This window comes from Gavia stellata, chromosome 4 (genome assembly GCF_030936135.1).
Source record: "Gavia stellata isolate bGavSte3 chromosome 4, bGavSte3.hap2, whole genome shotgun sequence".
NCBI classification, from domain to species: domain Eukaryota; kingdom Metazoa; phylum Chordata; class Aves; order Gaviiformes; family Gaviidae; genus Gavia; species Gavia stellata.
This window is the reverse complement of record NC_082597.1, coordinates 12,381,766-12,406,430: the sequence shown is the minus strand read 5'-3', so window position 1 is coordinate 12,406,430 and position 24,665 is coordinate 12,381,766. Positions and strand designations below refer to the sequence as shown.

At 38.7% G+C, this 24,665-nt stretch overlaps 1 protein-coding gene across 3 annotated transcripts in view; it reads left to right on the top strand.

Annotated features, from left to right (window-relative positions):
- The first annotated feature begins 1,527 nt into the window (after nucleotides 1-1,527).
- Nucleotides 1,528-24,665, top strand: part of CD36 (CD36 molecule) — a 39,239-nt gene continuing 16,101 nt past the window's right edge. The window contains exons 1-3 of one of the 3 annotated variants that reach the window (XM_059815953.1): nucleotides 1,528-1,549; nucleotides 14,865-15,101; nucleotides 23,269-23,429. In XM_059815953.1, the coding sequence (XP_059671936.1) occupies nucleotides 14,982-15,101; nucleotides 23,269-23,429 (281 nt within the window). In that variant the 5' untranslated portion in view covers nucleotides 1,528-1,549; nucleotides 14,865-14,981. Of the gene's footprint in view, nucleotides 1,550-10,780; nucleotides 10,900-14,864; nucleotides 15,102-23,268; nucleotides 23,430-24,665 lie in introns of those variants that run through there. The other 2 variants (XM_059815951.1, XM_059815952.1) reach the window with 2 other exon arrangements.

Here is a 24,665-nt window from a genome sequence, read left to right as displayed (position 1 = left end):
CCTTGGGTACATGGACTTTGGAAAATACCATGTTCAGTAAGACCTAGAATGTGTAAATGCTGTTAAAACAGTTTTCACACGTAGAAGTACAGTGGAAAAAAACTTCCCTATTGCGTGAAGGTGCAATGCTGAGATGAGCATCGCAGTCTGCACATCCAAGACTTAGAGGTACTGTTCTGATAGGGTCAAGATTTATCCTCTGAAAGGAGGTGGGCAGACAGCCTGATAGCAAGGCTTAGGGAGAGGGGGAGAAGTCCATGTTAGAATCTGGCAGCTGAGAAAAGGAATTGTGAAAGAAAGACTGGCAAAAAACTAACTAGAAAACCACTAACGGAGCAGAGTACAGCATGGAAGAAATCCTTGCCAGAAGCTGGAGGGTCTGAGCATTTATGTGTCTGTAATCCTGTGGCTGTTACTACCCAGAAAGTCTTGGGAGTGTCCTGCTGAATCGTCTCCAATACCGCTTTGGGAATCTGATAAGTGACTATTGTTACTTTTTACCTAAAACAGAGAAGCCTGAGTGTAATTAGACAGAGGGTGTGCACTCTGCCACAAACATGCCTGGGGTGTTTCATGTTGTGATGGCATGTTTACGATTCTGTAATCTTTATCCTGTGTAATTTTAAGGCTTGTTTTTAAACGCTAAACACTAACGAGCGCCCTGACTTCTCAAAGCATAAGAAAGAGGTGAAGGATACATCCCATTTCCTTTCTAGCTGTTGTGGGGTGGAAGGAAGGGCACAGCACTGGTTTTGGTAGTCCAACATGCCTGCTCTGCCACTGAACGTGTCTGACCCTGCATTCAGAGAAGTCTGAGTTGTTCCCAGCCTCATCTCAGATCCTCTCTCAGCTCTCGTGCAGGTAAGTCGAGGACGAGGTTTACTTTTCCTTACCTGACACATCTGCTTCTTTGTGTGTGGGTGAAGCTGTTCAATATTCATTTTCTTAGGAGTGGGAGGACTTCAAAAAGAGTGCTGAATGACAGGTGGGCAGCAAAAGGTTAATGGGCAGGAATACCATGGGCTATATTATTCTAAGGCTTTAGGAAGGGACACAAACAAGAACACATTACAGGATTAAGTTACCAAACTTAAATTATTATTCATAATTAACCTTTTCAGGTAAGATCCCTCTGTGTAGCAATATATACCAGGACTTCAGGCAGAGGGAGAAGAAGGGAAGTAGGAGAAGGAAGAAAAAAGTATCATGGGAGATCTGGGGAAGCATAAATGTTAATGGCAGGGGACAAGGACAGAATTGATGGAAAGCTGTAAATTCTGAAAGTGGGGAATAAAATAGAGGCTAATCCAATGGGGGAGGAGACAGAGCGGAGACGATGCTTGGTGGAGGAGTGGCTGCTGAGAAGATAGGGTGGAAGGTGGGTGAGATACAGAGAGCTGGAGGAGGGAGGAGATGCTGGGGAAGGAAACAGGAGTAAAAGGAAGCACATGTAGAAAGGAAGGCAGAAGGGAAGTCTGGCAACAAGCTGGAGGCTGCAGCTGCGAAAGCCACACAGGAAGAAATCAACGGGACTCCAAGAAGACCAAAGGTAGAACAGCAGCATTTACATAAGAGGATAGGTCAGAAAATATCCAGATTAATGGAAATTTCAGGAATATTTTTGTTTCCTTCCTTTCCCTTCTTGCTTCATTTTCTGACTAACTTCAGAGAAGGAGAAACTTCATAGAAAGCCGGGCAATGAGGCTTACGCCATGGGATGCCTCTTGAGTTAGTACGTGTGGGACATAGCTTTATGGCTCCTGCAATACTAACTCACCTCGGGGTCCTGTTAACCCTCTGGGACAGCTTTTATCTTAATTATGAAAGGCCTTGGCAGATAGGCTGCTCACTGTTGCTATTTGTTGTAACTGCCTGGAAGGAGGTGCCTCAATCCACTGTTCAAATAAAAAAATTAATACAGCGCTTAAAACTTTAACACTTTAATAGTCTTTAAAAAGTATTTTAAACAGTTCAACACTGCTATGATAAAAAGATCTAGCAAGGATCCAAAAGGACAGGCAGAGGGGACAATAGCACTCTCACTTGGCTCAGATGTCCACTTAGACAACAAAGTTCTGAACCAAAGCCTGTGGAAATCATTAGAAAGGGTCCCATGAATTTAAACAGCTGTATTCACAGCTGTGATCCCTCATTCTGACCTGTCTCTGTGCTTTGTGTAAATAAGTATAGTAAGCCCAAATCTGGAGAGTTATCTCTAGTATGAACTCCTTACCTGGCTCCCAGTGTGTTGTGAGGATTAACTGGGATCAGACTGTTTGCAAAGAGTTATTGCAAAGTCAATTAAGCTTGTTCTGGATCAGCAACAGGGACCTGATGCATTGCCTCCAAGTGCTGGGCTATTGCAGAGGGTAGAGATTAGAGGCAGAGGGTAGAGATTAGAGGCAGAGGCTGGTGTTGAAAGGATTTCTTAGAACTGGTCTTTCTTGCAAAGAGTAAGTGTGAAAGAGGTCTTATAATTCCTGATCACTTGAGACAGCTTAGCTACCAAGGAGTTTAAAATATCTCTGCAACTTTCTATTTCTTTTTGTGGCTGATGAAAGATCAACTGACTCGTAGGGCACTGGGCAGCCAGGGTTGCTCCAGGGTTGCTACAGCAACTTGATTTTTCTGTGAATAAGGCGCTAACTTAGCAGGCTCTTCTGCAGCAATCCAGTTCCTGTTGGCAAGAGTAGTGAGAGCAGCTCACCGTCCATACAGGTATGTGACCCTGCTCCTGGACTAAATGCAGTTTCTCAGCACACAGGTGGACATTGCATTCATTTCTTGTGCGCGTACTATTGCACTTGACTGTTTATAACTCTAAGAAGAGCCCATTCACTAGAATTTAGAAAGAGTAAATATACTGATAATCAAATTATTTCACTTGCATATATTAATATATTGCTAATATTTAATATATTGCTAATATTTCACTGTACATTGCAATTAAAAATGGATGTATTCATATTTTAAACTCTAACAAGTGCATATAATCATTTGTCTGTGAATCATCGTATATATAAAAGTCTATTATATAAAGGATTATATATATTTACTATCAAAAATAAATATGAATGAAGAGAAATATCAAGTGTATGGCTGATCATAAAATGCATATGTTTTATAAGTGAATTTTTTATAAATTAACATCTGAAAATCCCGTAGTAATTATTAATTATAGGAAAAGGCATATATGTTCATTTCTGTGTAGATTTAAAATTATAATTCATGTCCAGTAAAGACACTGATGTAACTGACATATCTTAAATTAATTTTTATGTAAGTCCTGAGATGAACTCAATAAATGTAGCATAGTCATGTAAATACTAATAACTTGTGCTATTTTAGTGATCTGATTCTTTTTAACAACTGACACAATAACTATGATATTAACTCAGTGATTTATTTTATTTACTTGGCAAAAATGTCTTATTCATAAAATATGTGTAGTCTGTAGTTGTCTAGTTTTGGGGATTTTTTTCTGAAGTGATACCTCAGAAGCATTTATATAATTGGCACAACCAGGAAAATGATCAGAAATGTAGTTTTATTCAGTTAAATTATTATATTTTGGAACCACTTTTTGGATAACTGGTAGTTATATGCATATTTCTGTAACATGGTTTCATTTGAAAGAATAATGCAATATCATAGCATCAGAAAATGACATAAACTGAGAAGTTCAGGGTATCTATAAGTTGCCTGCTGCATTCACTGCTACTGCACAGAAATCACCGCTAGTACTTTTTGTACTGCTCTGTTCTTCATAGTTGTTCATGTTTCTTAATACGCAATACTACTACACAGATTTTCCTCATCTCTCAAGACCTCCAGCTGCTGCCAAGATATCTCTTGTGGCAAAGGTGATTTTATTTTTCAGTTGGATATTTTTGTGTATGTGTTATCCATGTTTTATACTTTCATTGTAGTAATTAAATACCCTCTCAAGAAAAATATGAAAAAAGGAAGTATTCCTTTTTTGTCACACACACACAAGTAGCACATTAGCACTTTTGAATGAAGAAGAGAAAAAGCATCCTTTGGTATAAGAAAATTTGTATAATAAAGTTTTTGTGTAATAAAGTAGTTTAAATAAAGCCTAGCTCACCAAGATCCATAGGGAAAGGATATAAAAGGTGAAAAACTCCATGGCATTCGGTGCACATTTTCTTGAAACTGCCTGAGTATTGCTTCGTCACCCAGACTGTTAGGCAAGACCCACACGGTCTGTAGCTCTGCTGCCGGCTGGAGGGGACAGTCTGCTTTTCTGAGGGTGTTTCCATCAGCTCCGTGCTGCCACTGCTGTAGTCTCTGAGATTTCCCCTGAGGGAGAAAGCTTAATCAGGAAGGGCTTTGGCCTGTATTGATTCTCCAGATGTTTTTCTATGTCACCCTTTCTTTTGGTAGAAAACACATGTCTCACTGGCAGAGGCCTGGATCTCCTGGTGCTATCCCAACCACCGATTCTGATTCTCAGAGTGGGGCTGGGGAACTGTCCCAGGATATGGGGTTGGTTAAGTAAAGCTTTCTTCTTGTTCTGACCTGATGAAGAGCAGGGTTTTTTCTGGCAGTAGGCTTATGGTCTGCCTTTAGTACTTTGTGTTTGAGGCTGACTGAAGTCCTGGAGAAGATCTTCTGCATGTTGTTCAGAACAAGGACATGTCTCCGGGTCTGGAACATGTGAACTGAAAGAAAAGGGTGTCAATTATTTGATAGGTCTCCAACTCTTGAGAAGTCACCAAAAAGTTGACCTTAAACTTACCTCTTCATTAACTGGAAAAATCCCCTGTACGTATGTTGTTCTTAAATATTACACGGACAAAATTATGGTGTAGCTGGTAGGCAAAAGCTAACATGAAGACTACCCAGTCATTCATCAAAGCCACTGCCATTGTCTGTTTGGGATGATTCACTATGGTGACTATTTCTCAACCAGGTATTGCACCGGTGAAGGAATTTTGAATTACTCCATTATTCTGTGACTTCTGAGCCAAGGAGAAGAGTTTTGCAAGAAGTGGAATATATCCAAGTAGGATTTATTAAATTTCTCCTGACTTCCAAAAGACGTCTGCTTTCAAAATTTTTCTCCCCTACCATTGGAGCCTCCTCTCTGTGCTCTCCTTAGGTTTCAGTGAGAAATGTCTCTAGCATTAATAGACTGACCCAGCCGTTTAGGTAACAGATTTTTATGGCTCTTTGATGCTTCAGACTCACCCAGAAGCCTAAGTTATTATATTACAGTTTCTGTATTGGGTTCAGTTCTACGAAGTTCTTTCCTATCCACGTTCTGAGTGACTCTCACATGAACCCATAGGAGTGGAAGAATCAAAGTTGGCTCTAACCCTGCCTCTCTTGTGCTTTCTTCACCTCATTTCCCTGCTAAAATAATTTGAAAATAATTTTTAAAAGTGATTTTGAGGACTGAGAAAGGCAGCAGTTTATGCATGAGGTAGTCAGCGAAGAAGAGCTCAGAATCAATATTTCTGGGGAAAAAATAAAATGAAGCAGCTGCTGCGTCTTCCATCATCCATTTTTCCTTTAAAGAACCTGGTTACAATATGACAGAGAAACTGTCATATCACTGGCAGGAGCCAAATATATCACACTGTTTCCACTGTACTGCTGCCAAGTTGGCTTGAGCCAATGGTATTTTAGGATGTTTTCCGTATGGTCAGAACACAGTGAGAATCACAAGGGACAGCACCTTATGTCCTAACACTTCACAGAGCTGGGAAAACTACAGTTAAGAGTCATTAGTGGGTAATGAAGGAGCTACACAGCAGTTTGGAATGAGTCTTCCAAGCTCTTGTGTTGGGAAATCAGGTGTTAATGCATATTTTGGGAAGATCTTTTTTCAGGGGGCTGAAGACTGCTTTATATGAGTGGTTGGAGTATGCCTCAGGGCATACACTGGAAAGCTTTGAAAGCCAACACATCTGCAGTAAAAGTCTGTGGTGCGAGGTGGGCAAAAAAATGCTACAACACCTCTGCAATTTTTGGCCAAACTTTCCATTAATGTCAGGTGGTAAATATTTTGAAGTTTTCTCACTGCATTTTCTTCTTGCTTCACAACTTGTTTACACTTACCAGAACCTTGTATAGCTGTTCTGGTATTGTCAGTATGGTGCACTGACGAGGGGATGAGCTGAAAGAGGAGCTTGAGTGGAATTGTTCTAGCATTAACCTTCTAAAAGTTAGATGTCTGAATTAAATGAGCCGTTTAGATCCTCCATGGTTAAAGGAGAGACATCAGTACCTCCAAAGGATCTAATACATCCTTGTCTAAGATAAGCATTTAAGGTAGATGGGATGTGTCCATGGAAGTGCTCGTACCTCTCCATTGAGAGGAGAGGAAACCAATTCATCTTCCTTAGGCCAGATGCATACGTTTTACCTGGATAAAGTTATTTGCAACAAATATTTGTAGTTAACTTTAAACAAGAAAATAATTATTGCTATGAAACTAGGTCTTTCTTTTCTTTTAGGTCCTTAAAGATAAGATATTAAAAGCAAAACTGAAACAACTGAAATATCTAGTTAAGGTCAACTTTGTGGCCAGCAGGAGCAGGGAGGTGATGGTGCCCCTGTACTCGGCGCTGGTGAGGCCGCGCCTCGAATGCTGTGTTCAGTTTTGGGCCCCTCACTACAAGAAGGACACTGAGGTGCTGGAGCGTGTCCAGAGAAGGGCGACGAAGCTGGTGAGGGGTCTGGAGCACAAGTCTTGTGAGGAGCGGTTGAGGGAACTGGGGTTGTTCAGTCTGGAGACGAGGAGGCTGAGGGGAGACCTTATTGCTCTCTACAACTACCTGAAAGGAGGTTGCAGAGAGGTGGGTGTTGGCCTTTTCTCCCAAGTGATGAGTGACAGGACAAGAGGAAATGGCCTCAAGTTGTGCCAGGGGAGGTTCAGGCTGGATATTAGGAAAAATTTCTTTACTGAGAGAGTGGTGACACACTGGAATAAACTGCCCAGGGAAGTGGTGGAGTCATCATCACTGGAGGTGTTCAAGGAACGTGTGGACGTGGCATTGCAGGACACGGCTTAATGGGCATGGTGGTGTGTGGTGTGTTGTTTGGTTTTGGTTTTTTTTTTTTTTGTTGTTGTTGTTGATGGTTGGACTTGATGATCTTACAGGTCTTTTCCAACCTTGGTGACTCTGTGATTCTGTGATCTTGATACTTCCTTCTTTTAAACTGAGGTGACAACTCCTGCCATGTAACTCTGTTCTCTCCCATGGCTTTTGGAAAATTAGGTGGTAGAAAATAGCAGTCACAGTAAGAGTACCCAAAACAAAGATAGTGAATATATCATTTAGGAAAAAAAATATTAGTTCTGTATTATTATTTTTATAATTTGGGTGTTATATATTCAAGTTCTTTATAGGCAGTACTTGAAGATAGGCCATGTTCACTCTAGAGGAGGCTCTTATGCAATAGAGGTGAAGTAAATTGTTGAGGCTGGTCTGGGTGGACAGCTCATGTGCTGTTTCTTATGTATTATATGATGACATGATACACAGAAGGTTTTCATATCCATAGGAAATCAAACTGCCTTTTATGAACACAAAATTTCACTCCCTATAAAGGAACACCCCCTAGTATCTCCAATACATGCGGAGGGATAGAAGTCTTATCCAGCTGGTGGCATATTGCACATTTTCTTCTGTAGATGATTCATATTCCTTGTTCTCCTCCTCAGTAGAACTAAGTGGACATGAGTGAATATGAGTGTGTTGAATCAGGAAGAGCTTATTTGGGGACAGGAGCCACATGTTCTTAATTTTTGTGGTTTTTTGGAATGTTTTAAATCTTTCAGTACCAAGCACCCTTTTTGTGGGACTTAATAACTGTGGAGAAGCCAAAGAGGACCACTAAGTGATGGCAACAGGATTTTGGGTAGGGAGTGTAGAAGCCAAGTAAGATGATGCTAATAGAATAAGCCAGATAAACAATAAATCTATGCTTTTACTTGCCATAGAAAGGAGGTAAACATAATTTCTCACACATTTATTTCAAAATAGGAAGAGTACTCAAAAGATTATAGAAAATCATGTTTTGAATGCTAAGAACATTAACCTCATCTTCAACCCCAGGGCTTGGCACTTTACCTAACAACTAGAAGGGGTTTTTTTTGTTGTTGTTTTTTTTTTAAAGGTTAGTGTCCTCTGAAAAATTCAGAGGGTGCGGAAGTATAGAAAGGAATTCCCTGGAGTTTTCTAATCTGCTTGCTAGCCTCAGCCACATCTCCACATCTGACAAGGGATTAATGTTAAGATTAGTTTTTACAAGTTTCATCACAGGCAGGTGAAGAAAAACCCTGAGAGTGCCATGACTGTGGAAACACGGGAATATAAAATCATGCTGTGCTGTACTGTACATCAGAGAATTCCCACAGGAATGTGGCAACATTTATGTGGGCATCCTCAAAATTCAAATTATATGTACCATAAAGGTATGTCATTCCCTGATGGAAGGGTTCTTAATGTAAAATAAAAGGGGGGCATTGAGTGTTTAGGAATCTCAGGGCGTATAGACAGATGATAACTCTCATTTGTTCCCTCTGTATTAGAAAGCACCCCAAAGAAAGTGATTTCCAAAAGGCCCCTGTATAGAAAAGCCAGGAATAACACTTATCTCTTCAGCATTTTCTTGTCAGTAGTATATATATTCCAGGAAATGTGGGTGGACTTAATCTGGAGTTAACAACAGCATTTGTCTTTTTCTGCTTCCTGTGGTTTTCTGTGTCTTCATCAAGCATGTGAGTGTCATTTACACTATTTCTCTTTCTCAACAGTTTCTCCTTGTGGCGTATTTTGTCTGTCGCCACATCACTGGGAACTCCAATGAAGTACATAATTTTTTTGCTTTTTCTGTCATCACTCTGTATTTTCTCCCCTATAACCTCTGAACTCTGATATGAAGCCAGAGAACACAGAAAGACCATTAAGTACTTATGGTTTGGTTCAGTTTGTTTTTAAGAAACGGAAATGACTGATATCCAGAAGTGCACAGCTTCTCTCTTAGCTTCAAATCCTTTTAGATGGTTTCTGCAGTTGAGCCTAGCAGTCCTTATTTCACTGCCAAGCACTGCCTGCTAGAAGAGGTTTTGCTTATATAGGACAATAATAGGATATAAGTCACAAAATTAGCTGATACAATTCAGCATGTGTATGTTGAAAACTGAGCTTCATTACATCTGCTTTAGTGCTTTTAGGATTCCAACAAAAAGACAGCAGTCGATATTTTCCTCCCTAATGAATGATGCACACTGAATCCCATACAACGCAAATGGAGAAAATGAGCATGGTAGGGAGCATCTCCATGGGCAGGTGTGAGTAACTGGAATTACTTCCTCTTAGAAGAGACAAATCAACAGTGAAGAAGGCAGTGCAGCCTGGGAGGAAAGCTGGGGGATCCCTAACAAGAGCATCATACAAAGAGATGTCTAATAGAAATAATTAATGATAATATTCATGAAAGTAGTGCATGGGAACCATAGTGTGGAGGATTGCTTCTTTCAGCAGTTAAACTCCACTCCCTAATTAGAGAATAGAGGAAAGCAAATTTACTGCTCTTTTCAAGGATGTGAAACTGGAGTTAGTCAGGGTCAGCAACTTTCCCTGGCAGCGAGCCTTCTACAAAGACTGTCCTATGGGTGGCTTTCAAAGGACCAGCCTCACTTTCACTCTTGCTTTCATTATGAGGAGATAAAACCTCAAATTCATTACTCTTCATCCACCTTAGATTTACTTAGCAGGAGTAGATTAGAAGAAGGGAGCTTCTTCCACAAAAGCTTAACTTTCAACTAGGGCAATATAAAAAACAGAACAGTAAACAATCAGTCAAAACACACAGCAAATACTAAACATGTGGATCACAATCTATTCAGTGCTATACCCTGAAAGTCTGGACCTGAGAATCTATTTTTAGAAGTATTTTCTCTCTTATAATTAAATAAGCCAAATATAAATCACTTCCTCTTGCTGCTGCCAGAAGAATCTTTTAAAACAATCTGTTCATTTAATTCACCTGGGATGAGGAGGCATTTAAAAAATATTTCTGCAAAAGCTTGTCAAACTGATTATTGTTAATTATTAATAGACACTGTGCTGGGGTGATACTTTGGTTTACACAGACATTAGTGTAAAAATAAGTGATTTTTAGATACATTAAGAAAAAGAAACTTCTGAGATGAGGTTCACTGAACTTGCAGTAAAAGAGGAAGAGCCTTAGCACTTTGTGAGGAAATGTTGTAATCCAAGCTGTGAAAACAAATCCCTTTAAAAAATATTCTGACATTTCCTGATTTTTATTACTTGAAAATATACTATCACGATGATTAAGCTGCAAAGGTGTTTAACCTGTATTTTGACAGAGAATGACTGCAATAGTAAGGCTTTACTTACACAGTTAGGCATGCTACATAGCAAAGAATATTTGAAAATATTCTGTATCTTGAAGAAGCTGTCAGGAATTGGTTAGTCATAACTTGCTAATGTGAGCAGTTTTAAAGCAAGTGGATATTAGAGAAGAAGTGACCAGGAACAAATAAGTAAGTTACCCTTTTGTATCCTTGACCTTTGACTCACTTGGATCAAAATTTGACAAAAATTTAAGCTGCTAAGTATATTACCACGAGATGTAGGTAGTGGCTTTTAGTCAGACTGTAAAAATAACGCCCCCCCCACCCCCTCCCCCCAGCACCAATACAACTTAACTTTTTCTTCTGGCAAAATGATAAGGGGGGAACTGACGTCTCTTGGAATATATAAACACTCCCTCGAAGTTTAGAGGTTATGTGCTTGGTGGGGAGATTTAGCTGCTTGTCTACTCGTAACTTGATGCAAGTCATGTGTTAAGTACTTGTATGTTCAGCTGAAAAGTCAGTTGCCCTTATTCAAGGTGAGTCATATGATACAACGTTTAAAATCAGAGGGTTTTCCTCAGAAATACTTTCAAAATAAGTTGGTGGAAAGGTCTTGAAAATATTTATTTATAATATAAAATAAAATGACAGGATTTTGAAAAGCTGTTTGCAAGAAACAGTGAAATTTTACATGTACTAGTGAAATGCTTTGTTACTATGTTAGCAATGGTATTTTTTGTTCAGTATTGCTGGTTTCCCAATTGCATTCTGTCTTTTGGTATTTAATATTCTTGAAACTACAGTTCTGGAGTCATGTGAATTTATAAGAAATGCATCTTTTTAAAGTGATATTTGTAGCATGTGCTATTGCAGATAAGAAGCTTAAAACTATAATTTCGAAGTATGTCAAAGATTAAAAAAAATAAAGCAGAAATAACCTTTTACCTGCAAACGCATCTTTTAATAATTTCAGGATTTTTGATCCCACCATCTGACTTTGGAGAAACACCATGTTTTGGGGTTGAAACCCATTTTAATTTTCACTATACACACTGCTTTTTCCCCATGTAGTTGCTCTCATATGGGGCAATGAATCTGATTCTGTCAGAATTGAAGTCATGCCATGTCAAGCAATGTTTAAAAATAACTATTAGAGCTGGAGAAATCATTAAGAAAATACAGATAATATTCTTTGATTTTTATAAGGGCTTGCTTTAAACTGACATGTACAGAAGTATAAGTTAAGTAGGGAAGAAAAAGTTTAATAACATTTTGCATCTTTCCTCCTACTCAGTTGCTTATAAACTGTCTTTTCAGAGATTTGAATGGACCATTTCCATTGTCAATATTCTATTAAGGACATTTGGAACAATATTTAAAAGTACATACCCAACACTTTAGAATGGGGTGAATATTCTTATTAATCCTGTAGTCCAGTCTAAGTTTAATTGATAGTATAGTGTCAAAGTCAGTATCTAATTTTGTAACGATACTTTCTATTCTGCTTAAGGTAAATTATTTCTGCTTGAATATGAATTCCCAGCCACAACTGCATTCTTATTGGGAATTTCTACTATAACCTTCACATTTTACATTCAGTTGCGATAGATGAGAATAGCTGGTTGTCTTCTATGGGAAATTGAGTGTTATGTTGTGAGTGTTCTTCATTGCAGTTGTGTAACGGATAATTTGAATTGCATAAATTGAGATATGTCTAGACTGCTGTTGCATTGTGTTTGGTGGAAGAAGGGTGAATATTTTACAGTTTGCAAAAGCTTGGAATATACACAAGTTAGCAGCAGCCAGTTGCTTTCTAGCTGTTTATTGCTGGTGCTCATGAGAGATGAATCTACCTAACACAAAAAAAAGCCATTGGAACAGCTTCTAGAAACTTAGATGGAAATGTATTTTGGTAGAAGGTGTATATCTGTTGAATCTGAAAAGCTTCAGTATGTAAGCCAAGAAAAAAGTCTGACAATGTCTAAAAGCCCTCTTTTGGAAGAGAGAATTTCCATTTTTAATTTTAAAATGTGTATTTCCACACTTTTAAAAAAAAATTGCTTGAATAGAGACCATTGGGGGAAAAAATCAACCTGAATATGTACTTCTCAGAATTTTATTTCGTTGAGAATTTCTGCTTCTCCTTAGATTTGCTACAATATATAACAGCAGTCAGATTTTTAAATTCCTACATCACTTATCCAATGAGTTGCATAGCAGTATTACAGTTCTGCTTTTGCCAGACTAAAGATCCTGATCTGAACATATCTAAAAGACATGAGAGTTGGTCCTAGTGACTTCCACTTAAAAGTTATTCAGGTCCAATGAATTTCTAACTTGAGTTTGCTTTGAAGTTTGCCGTTAGCCACATTATGCATCCATCCACTATACCAAAGAGCCTTTAGCAACTTGGTGTATTTATAATTCAGTCAAGTCATCTTTCAGTTATCTTTGTGAAAAGTGCAACAGGTTGCATGAAAAGTTTGCGAAAATAGATTATTTTCTTGATGTTACATATTTGATGAGTTTCTATTGCTGTTGTGTGCAAAGGCACAGAGTAACAGGGCTGGTAGAGAGGAAGGCAACTAAGTAAACCTGTGGTTCAAATAAGGTGCACCTCCTCCAGCAGAAAAGCCAGGTTAACAGCTGGAAAGAGATTCTTCTCAGTCCCTAGCCAAAGTCAAAAACTTCAGCCAAATCTGGTTTCCTTCTCAGTCCCTTGTATGTGCAGGTAAAGCAATCAAAGGGCAAAGTTTTGATGTGGGAAGCGCAAGGAATCACCTGGTGGCAGGTGGGTGGACTAGCTGACTTTTATAGGAAGGGCATTCTTCTGAGATTGCAAGTAGTCTTTTTGTCATTCTACTTGCAAGTATCCAAGGAGAAATGATCAAAATACCAAATGAGCTCAAATGTACAGAAATAGTCATTGTTAATGTCAAGGGACCCATAAACTGCTGCTAGTGCAAGACCAGGCAAAAGGTGGATTTCCAGTGCAGACAAAAGGAGCGGTCTGGGCTCAGGTACAGACATCATATAATTGTGAGTTTGGTAGGACATGGGAGGACACATCATTAGCCTGCTGACCATGGTACCTTATGTGTCAGCGCATGCTGTACCTGTCCTTTTTTTAATAAAAGGACCTCATAACAGCGTTTACGAAAGTAAACCACATGCTATTCCTACACCTGCTTTACTATTTAGAAATCCATGAAGATTTTTTAAACCTTCAATCCTCATGAGTAAACTGGGAATTCAGGTTGAGTTGTTCTTCCACTCCATCTTTCTGTTTTCCTTTGCTCTCTGTGTTTGGTCTTGAACGCGTAATTAACCCTGCAACTAATACCTGCTTTAAAATTGATTTAGAGATGATCACAACATGTTAACAAATAGAAATTGGTAAGAATAAAAAGGATATGGACACTGATATCTAAAATAGAAAACAGAAGATTTGCTGTTAGCTGGAAGTCTAAATCAAGTAACAAACTTGCAAATTCTGTGGATGTGATTAATTTCAGAGCAAGAATAAACTGCAAATTAGGCAGCTCTTTGTCTCAGTTATTCATAAACAGTAACACATAGGAAAAAATGTCACTGGGAGCTTATGTTTTACCATATCTCTCAGTACTGGTATCTTTCGGATTTTTCTTTACAACACCTTTCACTAGGGGCCAGATCTTAAGATATGTTAGCACGTATTACCAGCAACTGTTGTTCTCCAATAAGTAATTGCAGACTTTTTTTTTCTGAGACTGAATGAGGTGTTACATCTTTCAAAGATCAAAATCTAGACTTGCTTTAAGAAGTCTGCCTTTCTGTAAGGCAATTGGGATTGATGAAACTAAGAATGCAGCTCTAAAAGGAAAATCCAGTCATGCATTTGTCATGAAGTTGCTGCAACAAAGTTTTGTCCCTTCAGTAGTAGACTGTGGACTGACAGACATCTGGAAAGACAGGATTCTCGTAGATGCCTCCCATTAGAGGCTGCCATTCCCACCAAGGTGCTGACAGACCTTGAGGATTTCCTTGCTGGCATAATGCAGAATTAGCCTGGGTAGCTCACACTAGTGGTGTAAATTCCTGGTTTTGCCTGAAGTGGGAGCCATGGGCACGTCAGGCTGTGATGAAAGCAGAGGGCTATAGCCTCCTTTTTTGGCACAGATGGATTTTAGGGAAGGTGCTTGCCTCAGGAAGAGTAGCAGCTGAGTAATAATTATGTCAGTTCACCCTAATGCAACAGAGCCAAAAAAACCCAAAAAGACTAATGAAAGAACTTATCTGTCTTTTGGAGAATTGGAACAAAAAACCATAATTGTCTGTAACAAGTGACTAGCTTGCCAAAAGTACATGCAATTTTTTTTTTTTTTTTTTTTTTTTTTTTTTTTTGGCACTGGCTGCCACTGGCTGGCTGGTTTTGATATGCCATCTTCCTACCTGGTTCACCTCATGCACTTTGTACATTGAGCTTTGGAATGTGATTTTTATTTACTCTCTCCTGTGCTAGCAGCTTCTCTCAGGAAGATCAGTGAGTCTGTTGGGACCAAGAAGTGAGAAAAAGGCATCAAGCCTTACAGCAAGGATATTTTTACATCGTCTGTCTGCACCCTGACAAAGGAGAGGAATGGGCTGTAACAGAAACTGTGGGCTCCTCACTGGGGCTGTCATCGGTGCTGTGCTGGCTATCTTCGGAGGAGTTTTGATACCGGTTGGAGATAACCTTATAGGCAAAGCAATAAAAAAGGTACACATTTTTTTCTTTTTTTTTCCAATCTATATGGTTTGTGGTTATTGAATAGTCATTATTTCTAAATCTTTTGTTCTGTTTCTGCTTTTTTGCTTTTTTTTTGTTTATTAAACCTAGTTTTTGTTCCCAAAAGTTCCCCAAACTTCCCTGGGTATAGATGCTGCAGCAGTATTTTTTTAATATATTAATTATATTGTCATGTTTATTTGCTTGCTGTCTTTCATGCTTCACATAAGAAGCCAAAATATTGTTTTCAAGATGTGTTTTCAGTAATTTTTTAATTTTTATTTTATTTATGTTTGTTTCTAGTTTCTTTATTTTTCCCCATGATGATCCACTTACTTATTTTTCTGCATTTTTTTCTTATTTTGGTACTCATTCCATGCTCTTATATTTACATACTGCAAATAATCTAAACAAACTTCTGATGCAGAATCTAATCCTGTACTTAGATGCATTCAGCTCACATTCTGTGACTGTATGATCCAAGGCAACGTGGTCCACAAGACTACAGGATCTGATCGTATACATCTCCTTGATTCAAGGAGTGCGAAGAGTAATTGGAGTGTTGTAGACCTGGCAGGCACAATTCTTTTCTTTCTTTTTTTAGATGATTTTATTTCTTTTAAATCTAGTTTGGTCTTTAAAGAAAAATGAAAAGTTAATTTGTTAAATCTTCAATGAAAAGGATGTATAAGTGAGGGTCTAAATCATGGAGTAATCTGGAGTGAAAGATCATGGAAGCCCTGGGTTGTCCACCATGGAGACATGGAGTCTCCTTGGGGTCACTGCAGCCAGGGTGGCCTCTTCTGCAGTTAAAAATCTGGAAGCCTTAAGGTCTTTGGCTGATGGTTAGTCCTCCTAATGATCTGCTGTGGCACTGAAGACTGTGGAGATCTTGGAGATACTTATTCAAAGGCCCTTCTGGAAGACTTCCCTTAACTCAACAGCTATTGAAGTCAGTTGAGGAGGTGGATAAATGAACTATCAGCAAATGTTAAACTGTCTGTTGAGGCCCTGCCTAGATTCTACCTTCGCTTTTTTTAAAAAAATGAAAAAAATGGCTTCTACGTAACATTTTAATTTTGTCAGAAAACTCAGTTTTTCCAATTCTTATTGTATTTTTCATGAGATTTTCAAATCTATAGAGAATTAAAAAATAATTTTCACTAGATAATATCTCACCCACCTTGCAACTTTTTACAAAAAAGTCATATTATCTATATTTGCATATAATTTTAAATGATTGACTTATTGAGGAAATGGCAGGTTTTCTAGAAAGCACATAGTTTTAAAAATGTGTATGTCCTTACATTGAATATTTACTTTGAGTTAACCCAGAGCGTTATGCAATTAAGTGTTTTCAAAGCAAATTACACATATTAGCAATGATGTTATGTATTCGTCTGTTTACTTATAATAATGAACCAGTTATACAGCATGGTTTGCAAATGTCTACATATGAAATTATACCTGTATGAGTTCTTAGTGGTAAAGTATTAGACAGAGTAATTTTTTCCTCAACCTCTTTATAATTTTCTGCATTGTGATCATGTTTCAGATGCTTGTACCTATTTCAAAGCAGCTTGTTTGATATACATAAAAAGGACAATTTGTACCAGTATTCATATAGAACATAAAAGAGTAAATTTGTAGAGGCTTTTTTTATTTAAGTAAACAGATACTTTTTTTCCGAAGCACAAGTCATACAAGATTATTTTTTTCCTATTTATCATGCTGACTATTTAGTGAGACCATGAAACTCTAAGACAACTCCTTTTCAGAAGAGATATGCCAAGGTGCAACAGCTGAAGTATGTCATCAGTTAAGCAGATGCTCAAGAGGGACTTGAATCTAACTAATTCTGATCTACCTGTGTGGATGAAAGGGCTAGTAAGAAAAACAAATATTTGTTATTCACTGCAGTTATATTTCAGATAAATATAGAGCTGACTGACTGCTTTTCTGAAATCTTTCACTTTTGGAAATGTCATTTTTTAAGGAAATGTTTAGTAGAAACAGATCAGTTTCGATGACAATTTTATTTGGAATTTCTTAAGAATAGAGACTCTAGGACAGGAAAAAACCTAATGAGCAAGATGTTCTCTCAGATATGGCCTGTAAGCATTTATATTTCCATTTGAACTCATATGAGGCAAAGCCTGAACTTAGGTCCTTACCCACAGGGTGAAAACAAATGTCAAAATGACATGTATTTAATAAACGGGAAAAACTATTTCAGATATCACCATTATAAGCAAAATCATGTCTTAAATTCTGCACAGTCCAAAACTTGAAAAAAGGCCCCTAGTTGTTCCTCTGCCTATCCTATCTCAAAGTAAATCCTCATTCTTTGCACAAGTTGATGGCAACACAGTAAGATGAGATCTATATTTGTAGGGGAAATGAATTTTGCTATAAAATGTTATTGCTGGATGAGAGAAACAAATGTTGAATAATTTTTTTTCTCCTGAATGAATAATTTTAGGACACTTCAAACTATAACGAGTCAAATTGTCATAAATGTACTTGTTATCAAGATTTAGTCAAATCACTTTATCATCAATTTACTCTCAAGCAAGTCCAATTGAACTTCTTAGCATCTCCCAATAAACAGGGACAACTTTAGTTTCAAAAATCAATACACTCAATAGTTCTTACCATTCTTGTTTTTTTAGGAGCAGGAGCCTGAGCATGAGCCTTAAGCACACATCTTTGCAGCTTACCAAACCCTACCAGCCTCATTTCTCTTTTATTGCAGTCATTGAGAGATTAGCACAGCAGGACATATTTTGCTGGAAGCCTGCATACTGTTGTTGCAGCAAAGGGAAAACATCTGCAGGTGTATAGACAATCTCAGGTGCCCTTAGAAATTTGACAGAGACTCTCAGGGCATGGGCTGTTATCTCCTAGCAGGCAGGTGCTGTTCTCTACCCATGAACAGCCCATGGGTGGACAACCCAAACAAAGTCCATGTAACACCAAGATGCCACCTCTTCATGTGTTCCAGTTTATTAACACACACCTGTGCTTCAACACAAAACACATTGCTGTCTTCTCTAACCCCAGACTGCTCCACCTGTGTCTCAGATCTTTTTGGGATCAGCTGTTTCTAGTCCTACCTCCAGCAGGTTTAAAGGATTTCAACATTACATACGTTTTCTGAATCCTTTTAGAGGCTCTTTAAAGAAACTGTCACTTGAAAAGCACACCCAGAATGACACCACCAGCAGCATCTTGGCAGGGATGCACTGAACCAGATTAGTACTAAGCTGTTTATTTCAGGTCTTATACTATTCAGGGAAAGGAGAATTCCCCCTTAAAAGGTGCCTTTGACTTCAGTACCAAAGAGCAAAAATCCTCATTTCCCCAAACATTGAATCTATCCCGAGGGGAGAGATGCCTTTCCATGAAGGCCTTAGGGGTTTAGAAAACTGTCCTTGGTAAGTTAGGAGTGAAACATGAAAGTTTCAGAGTTTACAAAAAATATTTTGTTTGAGGCTATCAAAATGCACCTTTTTAACTCACTCCACACATTTCGGTTGCACATTATCATGTCTATTATCATTATTATTAAACATTATCATGTCTAACATTAAAAAAAAATTAAAAGGAAAAGTTAATTCAAACCAACAAGTCAGAGAGCTTGCATTTGTTATTGTTGAAAGGAGATATTTTGACTTGGCTCAATTGCTACTTTTTGCCTTTCCCTCCCTTAAAACAATATTAAATTTAGGCAAAATTCCCATCATTTCAGTTATGATAAAACTTTTTTTTTCCCCAGCTGGTCAGCTTTTTTTCCAGCTAGGTCTAACCACTCGAACCTGTTGGTAGCTGATTCATTTGCCAGAAAAATCTTTATCACCACTTCTTTAAGAGCTTTTGCTTTTTTACCTGAGCACGTGAGTTCAAGAGGTTAACAGAAGCCACGTAATGTTTCTTAATATATTGAATTCCTGATGAATTGATAATACAGAATGGTGTATGATTTGACACAATGCCTCAGTGCTGTACTCCTTCTGTAGAGTCCTCAGGATTAGTCTCTGCTATTTTTAGAAATATAGCTATCAACTTTAGCTATTATTATGTTTACCCATCTGTCTCTCTACATATCTGTTATCTATGGTTGGCCAGATTATATCTCCTCAGCTACTGGAGGCATAGGAAACACTTCTCATTTAAAATTCTGTTTGTGACATTCATATGCCACTTCTTTATCTAAACTAATGAAGCTAAAGCAACTGCTGTCTCTCAGCAGAACATAAGTGATCTCTTCACACATATCCTAGCATTATCACTGATAAACTTGATTGGCTTCCATAATTTTTTATGATCAAGGACTGAAAAAGGACTAAAAGTTTTGATCCAACAAAGCCTGAATAGAAAGGATAATAATAAGCTAATAATCACCACTTAAAAAGTAATAAATGGCTATTCGCACTTTCAGTTGCAAAATGGAAGAAGATTATTTGCTTTCCTGGAACTTAACTTATTCAGTTTTACAGAATTGTACTATTAGTTTCCACCTGCTTACATATGCACATACAACACGTAAAGATAAACTAGTAACAATTTTGTTACAGCCTAAAGTATTCATGGCGTCTCTCAGTTCGCAGAAAATGGCATCTTTTGTCCATGTGGCCAGATCCATTTTTGAGACAGCAACTTTGTCTTACATTTTGTATTTCTTCATCAGAAATCACGATGGCTGAATTTAACATAAAGCAACAAAGTACAGCAAGCTTCTATTGCTGACTGCTCAGATTTTCTTGAATTTAGGTATTGCCAGTTGACCCACCACAAGCGGGGGGAAAATTGTGTCAGAAACAAAAGGGGTTAAACTTTCCATTGATTTCACTCAGTCTTGCACAGTTAGGTCATGAGATGAACTTGGTGGTGTAGCAATTACATATTGTAGAGCTACTTTTGCTAACAATAGTTAACTATTACTTAAGATATTAAAGCTGATATAGGCTGACTAGGGAGTTGAGAAATGTTTCATATTGTCGATTGCAAATTAGTAGTTTCCCAAATTACCCTGCCTTTCATAATATCACAAAGCATGGCAGTGTTACTAGGAGAATCTAAAAGTGACCAGCCATAAAGAGGGGTAATATTTAGGGCTGGCCTCACCAGAGATCAGACAGCCAAAACCGAAGCGCTTGCTGGTGTGAGGATATTAGTTTTATTAAATGAAGTCATGAATAAAGACAGAGCTCTAGATATTCTTCCATTTTAATCCACCATTTGCACTCTCGAAGTATGTGACAGAGAATCATACCTCCCTTGTGGGAGAAATGTTTTTAACAATAATGGCTGGATGCCACCAAAAATAATGGTCTTGCTCCCTTCCTCCCCCTCCCTTTTTTGTCCTGCTGCTTCCCTTGTTTTAATTCTGCTTCTCATATGATCCTTCCCTCTACCCACACCGCCGAGCCACATGGCTTACTGGTAGAAAGGTAACCCAGCAAAAAAAAAGGAAGGAAATAATCTTCCTTCAGTCTGGCAGGCAAAACTAGCTCCCTGAGGAATGAGAGCTGGCACAAAGGAAGGGGGAAGTATGTGGATCAGGTACCGGCAGTTGCAGAAGCTGGCTTGCCCCTTTGGCTGCAGCACTGTCAGGTTGGATCAGCTGTCCCCTTGAAGCATGCCCCAAGAGTGTCCACGGTGGCATTAACACAGTGGCAAATCCACACAGTAACTCGTTGTGACCTGGCTGTCCCATGTACTCAGGTCTGAGGGACCTCTTCGTACAATGCCCGAAGTAATTTTTCTCTGTTGGCATTTCCTAAGGGTATAATATGGACATACTAGTTATTCTTGCATGAAAAATAAAGGAGAGCCACCCCATCTCTAGGTGGACAGCAAATTTGGTCTAGATTGATAAGAAAGTACATAGTATAGTAAAGTGCAGTAAGGGGCAGTACAGAAAGTACGTAAAAAGGCTTGGCACACAGCCTACAGTCTCAGTTTACATGGACAGTTGTCCTGGTTGTACTAAAAAGCCAGTATAAAGTCCTGCACGCTCTTAGCTTTCCCTGCAAGAGCAGGGAGAGGATTAGAGGCAAAGATCCACCCTTTGGAAAAAATAAGATCATTTACATGGAGAAAGCTGTGAGGAAGCATGTTCCTTATGTTCTTCCAAGTCAACACAAAGTCATAAGATGTGATCATTGCAAAATATACATTTTTCAAAGTGCACAAAATGTCTAAAGCTAGGGGCAGGTTGGGGACTATTTCTGTGCCTCTCAAGGATGGCAGAGATCCTATGGCTCAGGCACTCGGAGCAAACTCTGCAGTGGCAGGGGAGTTTGCATATCATTCTGTGCTCTTATAACCCCTAGCAAAGGGTTATGAGGGGAGGAAGGAATGAATAGAGGCGAAAACTGAAAGCTTTTAAGAAGCAAGTAACACTGCTTTAAAATCTATCATCACAAGGTTGAAACTTCTCTATTAATTTCTGTGCCTGAGTGCTGTTGACTTCTAGGGAGATTAGTTTGTCCTCTTGACCATATAACTGCCAGGAATCCTTAACCATTTCCCTATCCTAGTTACACAGAGGCAGGAGGTCAAATCCTGGCATCTGCCCCCATCCCGGGACCCTGCGGAGTACAGATCACAGACAGACTCTGAGCAGATCGAGCTGCCTGTTTCTTTATATCAGCCTGCTTCTCCCACATCCTTTGAGCAATTCTCTGTGGAAACTGAAAAGGTGATTTCCAAATCACGTAAGCATTTCTCTCTTCACCAAGGAGATGGTCTGCCCCAGGCTGGATCACAGCAAAATAAGGCTGAAGAGAATTTTAGCTGTTGGGTCTGAGTGCAAGACCTCAAGCTGATAACATGTTTGCTGAAGCAGTTCCCTTCCCCTCTCACCCAAATGCACATAAATTATAGCAGATATTCAGACAGCAAGCCCAGTGCTTTACACCACTAGCAAGGCATTTGCAACTCAACCATACAAACAGGCTTTGCACAGACAAAGCCCTGTCAGTGTTACGAGTTCTCCAAGACATGGTATTCGTTTCTAGCTGCAGTGATTCTTAATTGGTAGTATCCTTTTTTTTGATGGTGCTTGCTAAGCAAACTCTAGAAGCAGAAAATTAAGGTAGAAAGAAAATCTAGCAACTTGTAATTTAAAATGTCTTTTCTTGCTGTCTGGAGGGATTCAGCCTTTTGCTTCCTGGGGCTCTGTGAGCTGTGCAAGTTAACTAATTAATATTGCACAACCCTAATAAAAAAGCATTTTATATGCTGGAGCCAGGTAGCCTAGATTTTTCTTATTGAAAAAGCTTTTCTAAATTTTTGCTACCAAGAGGAAAAACTACATTATCCCAGGGCTTTGGGAAAATCGTATAGAAAGGGGCCTGACATAGACCAGGCAAAGCAGGCATTCCCCTGACAATACAGGAAACATACCTTCAAACTCTCCTTTTTACTGTACAGTCCCAAGGACTGAATAGGGTTTACCATACTGTATCTGAGTGGCACGGTCATAAAGCTTTTGGTTACTCTAGAGTGGTTCCTGATGTCCTGTCTTGTCTTTATAGCCATATTTTGCCCTCTTTCCCTCGACCTGGGAAACCTGCATAACAAAAATGTTATCAAAACTAGAGACATTTTTTAGAAAGTCTCAGTTTTTGTGACACGAGTTTTCTGACAAAAAACAGTCCTGCAAGAACACTATTTGCTTTTGCTGAGTGCAAAATGACTTAGTGCATGAGTAATGCTGAGAGATAACTCTCATTTCCTCCTCTGGGATATTAGCAAATGTATGAAAAGTAGATTATGGATTCCAAAAACTGCTGGGTATCATGCAGTCATTCAAAGATTTTCTTTTTACAAATAATCAGTGGATTTGGTGAGTACTGGGGAACTAAGGCAATGCCTGACCACAGCAATAGGAAAGCTTTGCTGCTGGCTACAGTAGTAACTATATCAGCTTTGTGGTCACTTATTTTAGGGGGACTCACTTTTGCTCTCACTGAGGAATGTCAAGCTGCCTTCAAATGTTGGCCGAAAATGTGTGCTATATACCTCATATTGATGATAAACCAGCTTTTTTTCTGTTTGTTTGGGAATCTTGTACAAACATCTGGAAAGTAAATGCAGTTTGTCACTCATTTTTTCTGGTTAATTTTAGCTTTGATTTTTCTCCTTTTAGGAAGCTGTCATTGCAAATGGTACCATTGCTTTTGAAAATTGGCTTGTGCCAGGAAGTTCAGTTTACAGGCAATTTTGGGTTTTCCATGTGCAAAATCCTTCAGAGGTATTAGACCAAGGAGCACGTCCAAAACTTGAACAAAGGGGACCTTACACATACAGGTAAGCAAAGCCCCCTGAATATGTGACATGTCATATCAGAAGTTTTGTTAAAGTCAGAGAAAGTTCTGCTGAGTTAAAATTAATTTTTGAAATTCCAGCGTCGTATTTTAGTCCGGCTTGACAAAAATGCCTAAATTGCAGCTACACATAGCAATCACAAACACTTTCTGTGTTGAGTCTCACATTGGGAAAACACATATAGAAATAGGTAATTGGGTGTGAAGCTGTTTGTTCTTGTGAAAAATGATTGCTCATTAGCAAGGTGTTTGCCACAACAACACAGAGGCACTGTTGCATTTGTTGCTGTTCGGTGTTTGCCAACTTTTTACATAGAAGACAATACGCCAGATGCCCTAAAACCACGAGACTACCTTATCACCCATGTATCACTCATATTTATTTTAATAATGTTTTCTTTCTTGCTCCTTTATGACTTATTTTTAATCTATAGCTTTTCCTTTTTCAATTTTTCTTCTGAAAAGCATTCCTTTTTCTGAATGTACTAGCTAGGGCCTAGATGCAGCAGTCCATCCCCATTCCGGGAAGCTTTTAATCATTTGCCTTATTTTAAATGTGATGTTGACATAGGACTAGTTGATGCTTCCAGAGTCATTAAGCCCAACACACAGCTATCACTGGCATCCTTGTTACGAAATTGCTTTCTTAAAATGATAAGATATTTCCTTCTTGCTGTCTTTGGAGATGTATATTATATTTGCAAGATAGTTCTGGATTGCAGCATCTAAAACTGAGGGGCTTTGATGCCAAAAGGATTATTTATTTCTCATTGGAATACCTTGGTTCATAAAGTAACTGGGAAGACATAGAAAATGGTTACACAGGAATCAGGAAACAGCCTATTTTCTCAGGAGCAAATCTCTGCCAGAAACCTAGATCAGACTATGTAAGAAATGATGACCATTGCTCTTCTCACTGCCGCAGTCATGCTCACCTGAGATATTGGGTCTACCTGAATCACTGTGACATTGGGTGTCTCTATCTCTCGCAATCTCCCTTGGCCTTGAAAACGCAGCTGTCCCTGGGATTCTGCTGGGAAGTAGGAAACCTTGTTTTAAGTCTTTTGTTTCCAGTTAGAAGTAACATTAATTAGAAAACAAATCTCCCAGCTTTCAGGGAGGTGCTTTACACATTAGGCTATTAATTAACACAGCACGCACACAAACCAATCTTTGAGTAGCCAAGATCCATCTGCTTTTCGGGTAAGGCCCACCTGCA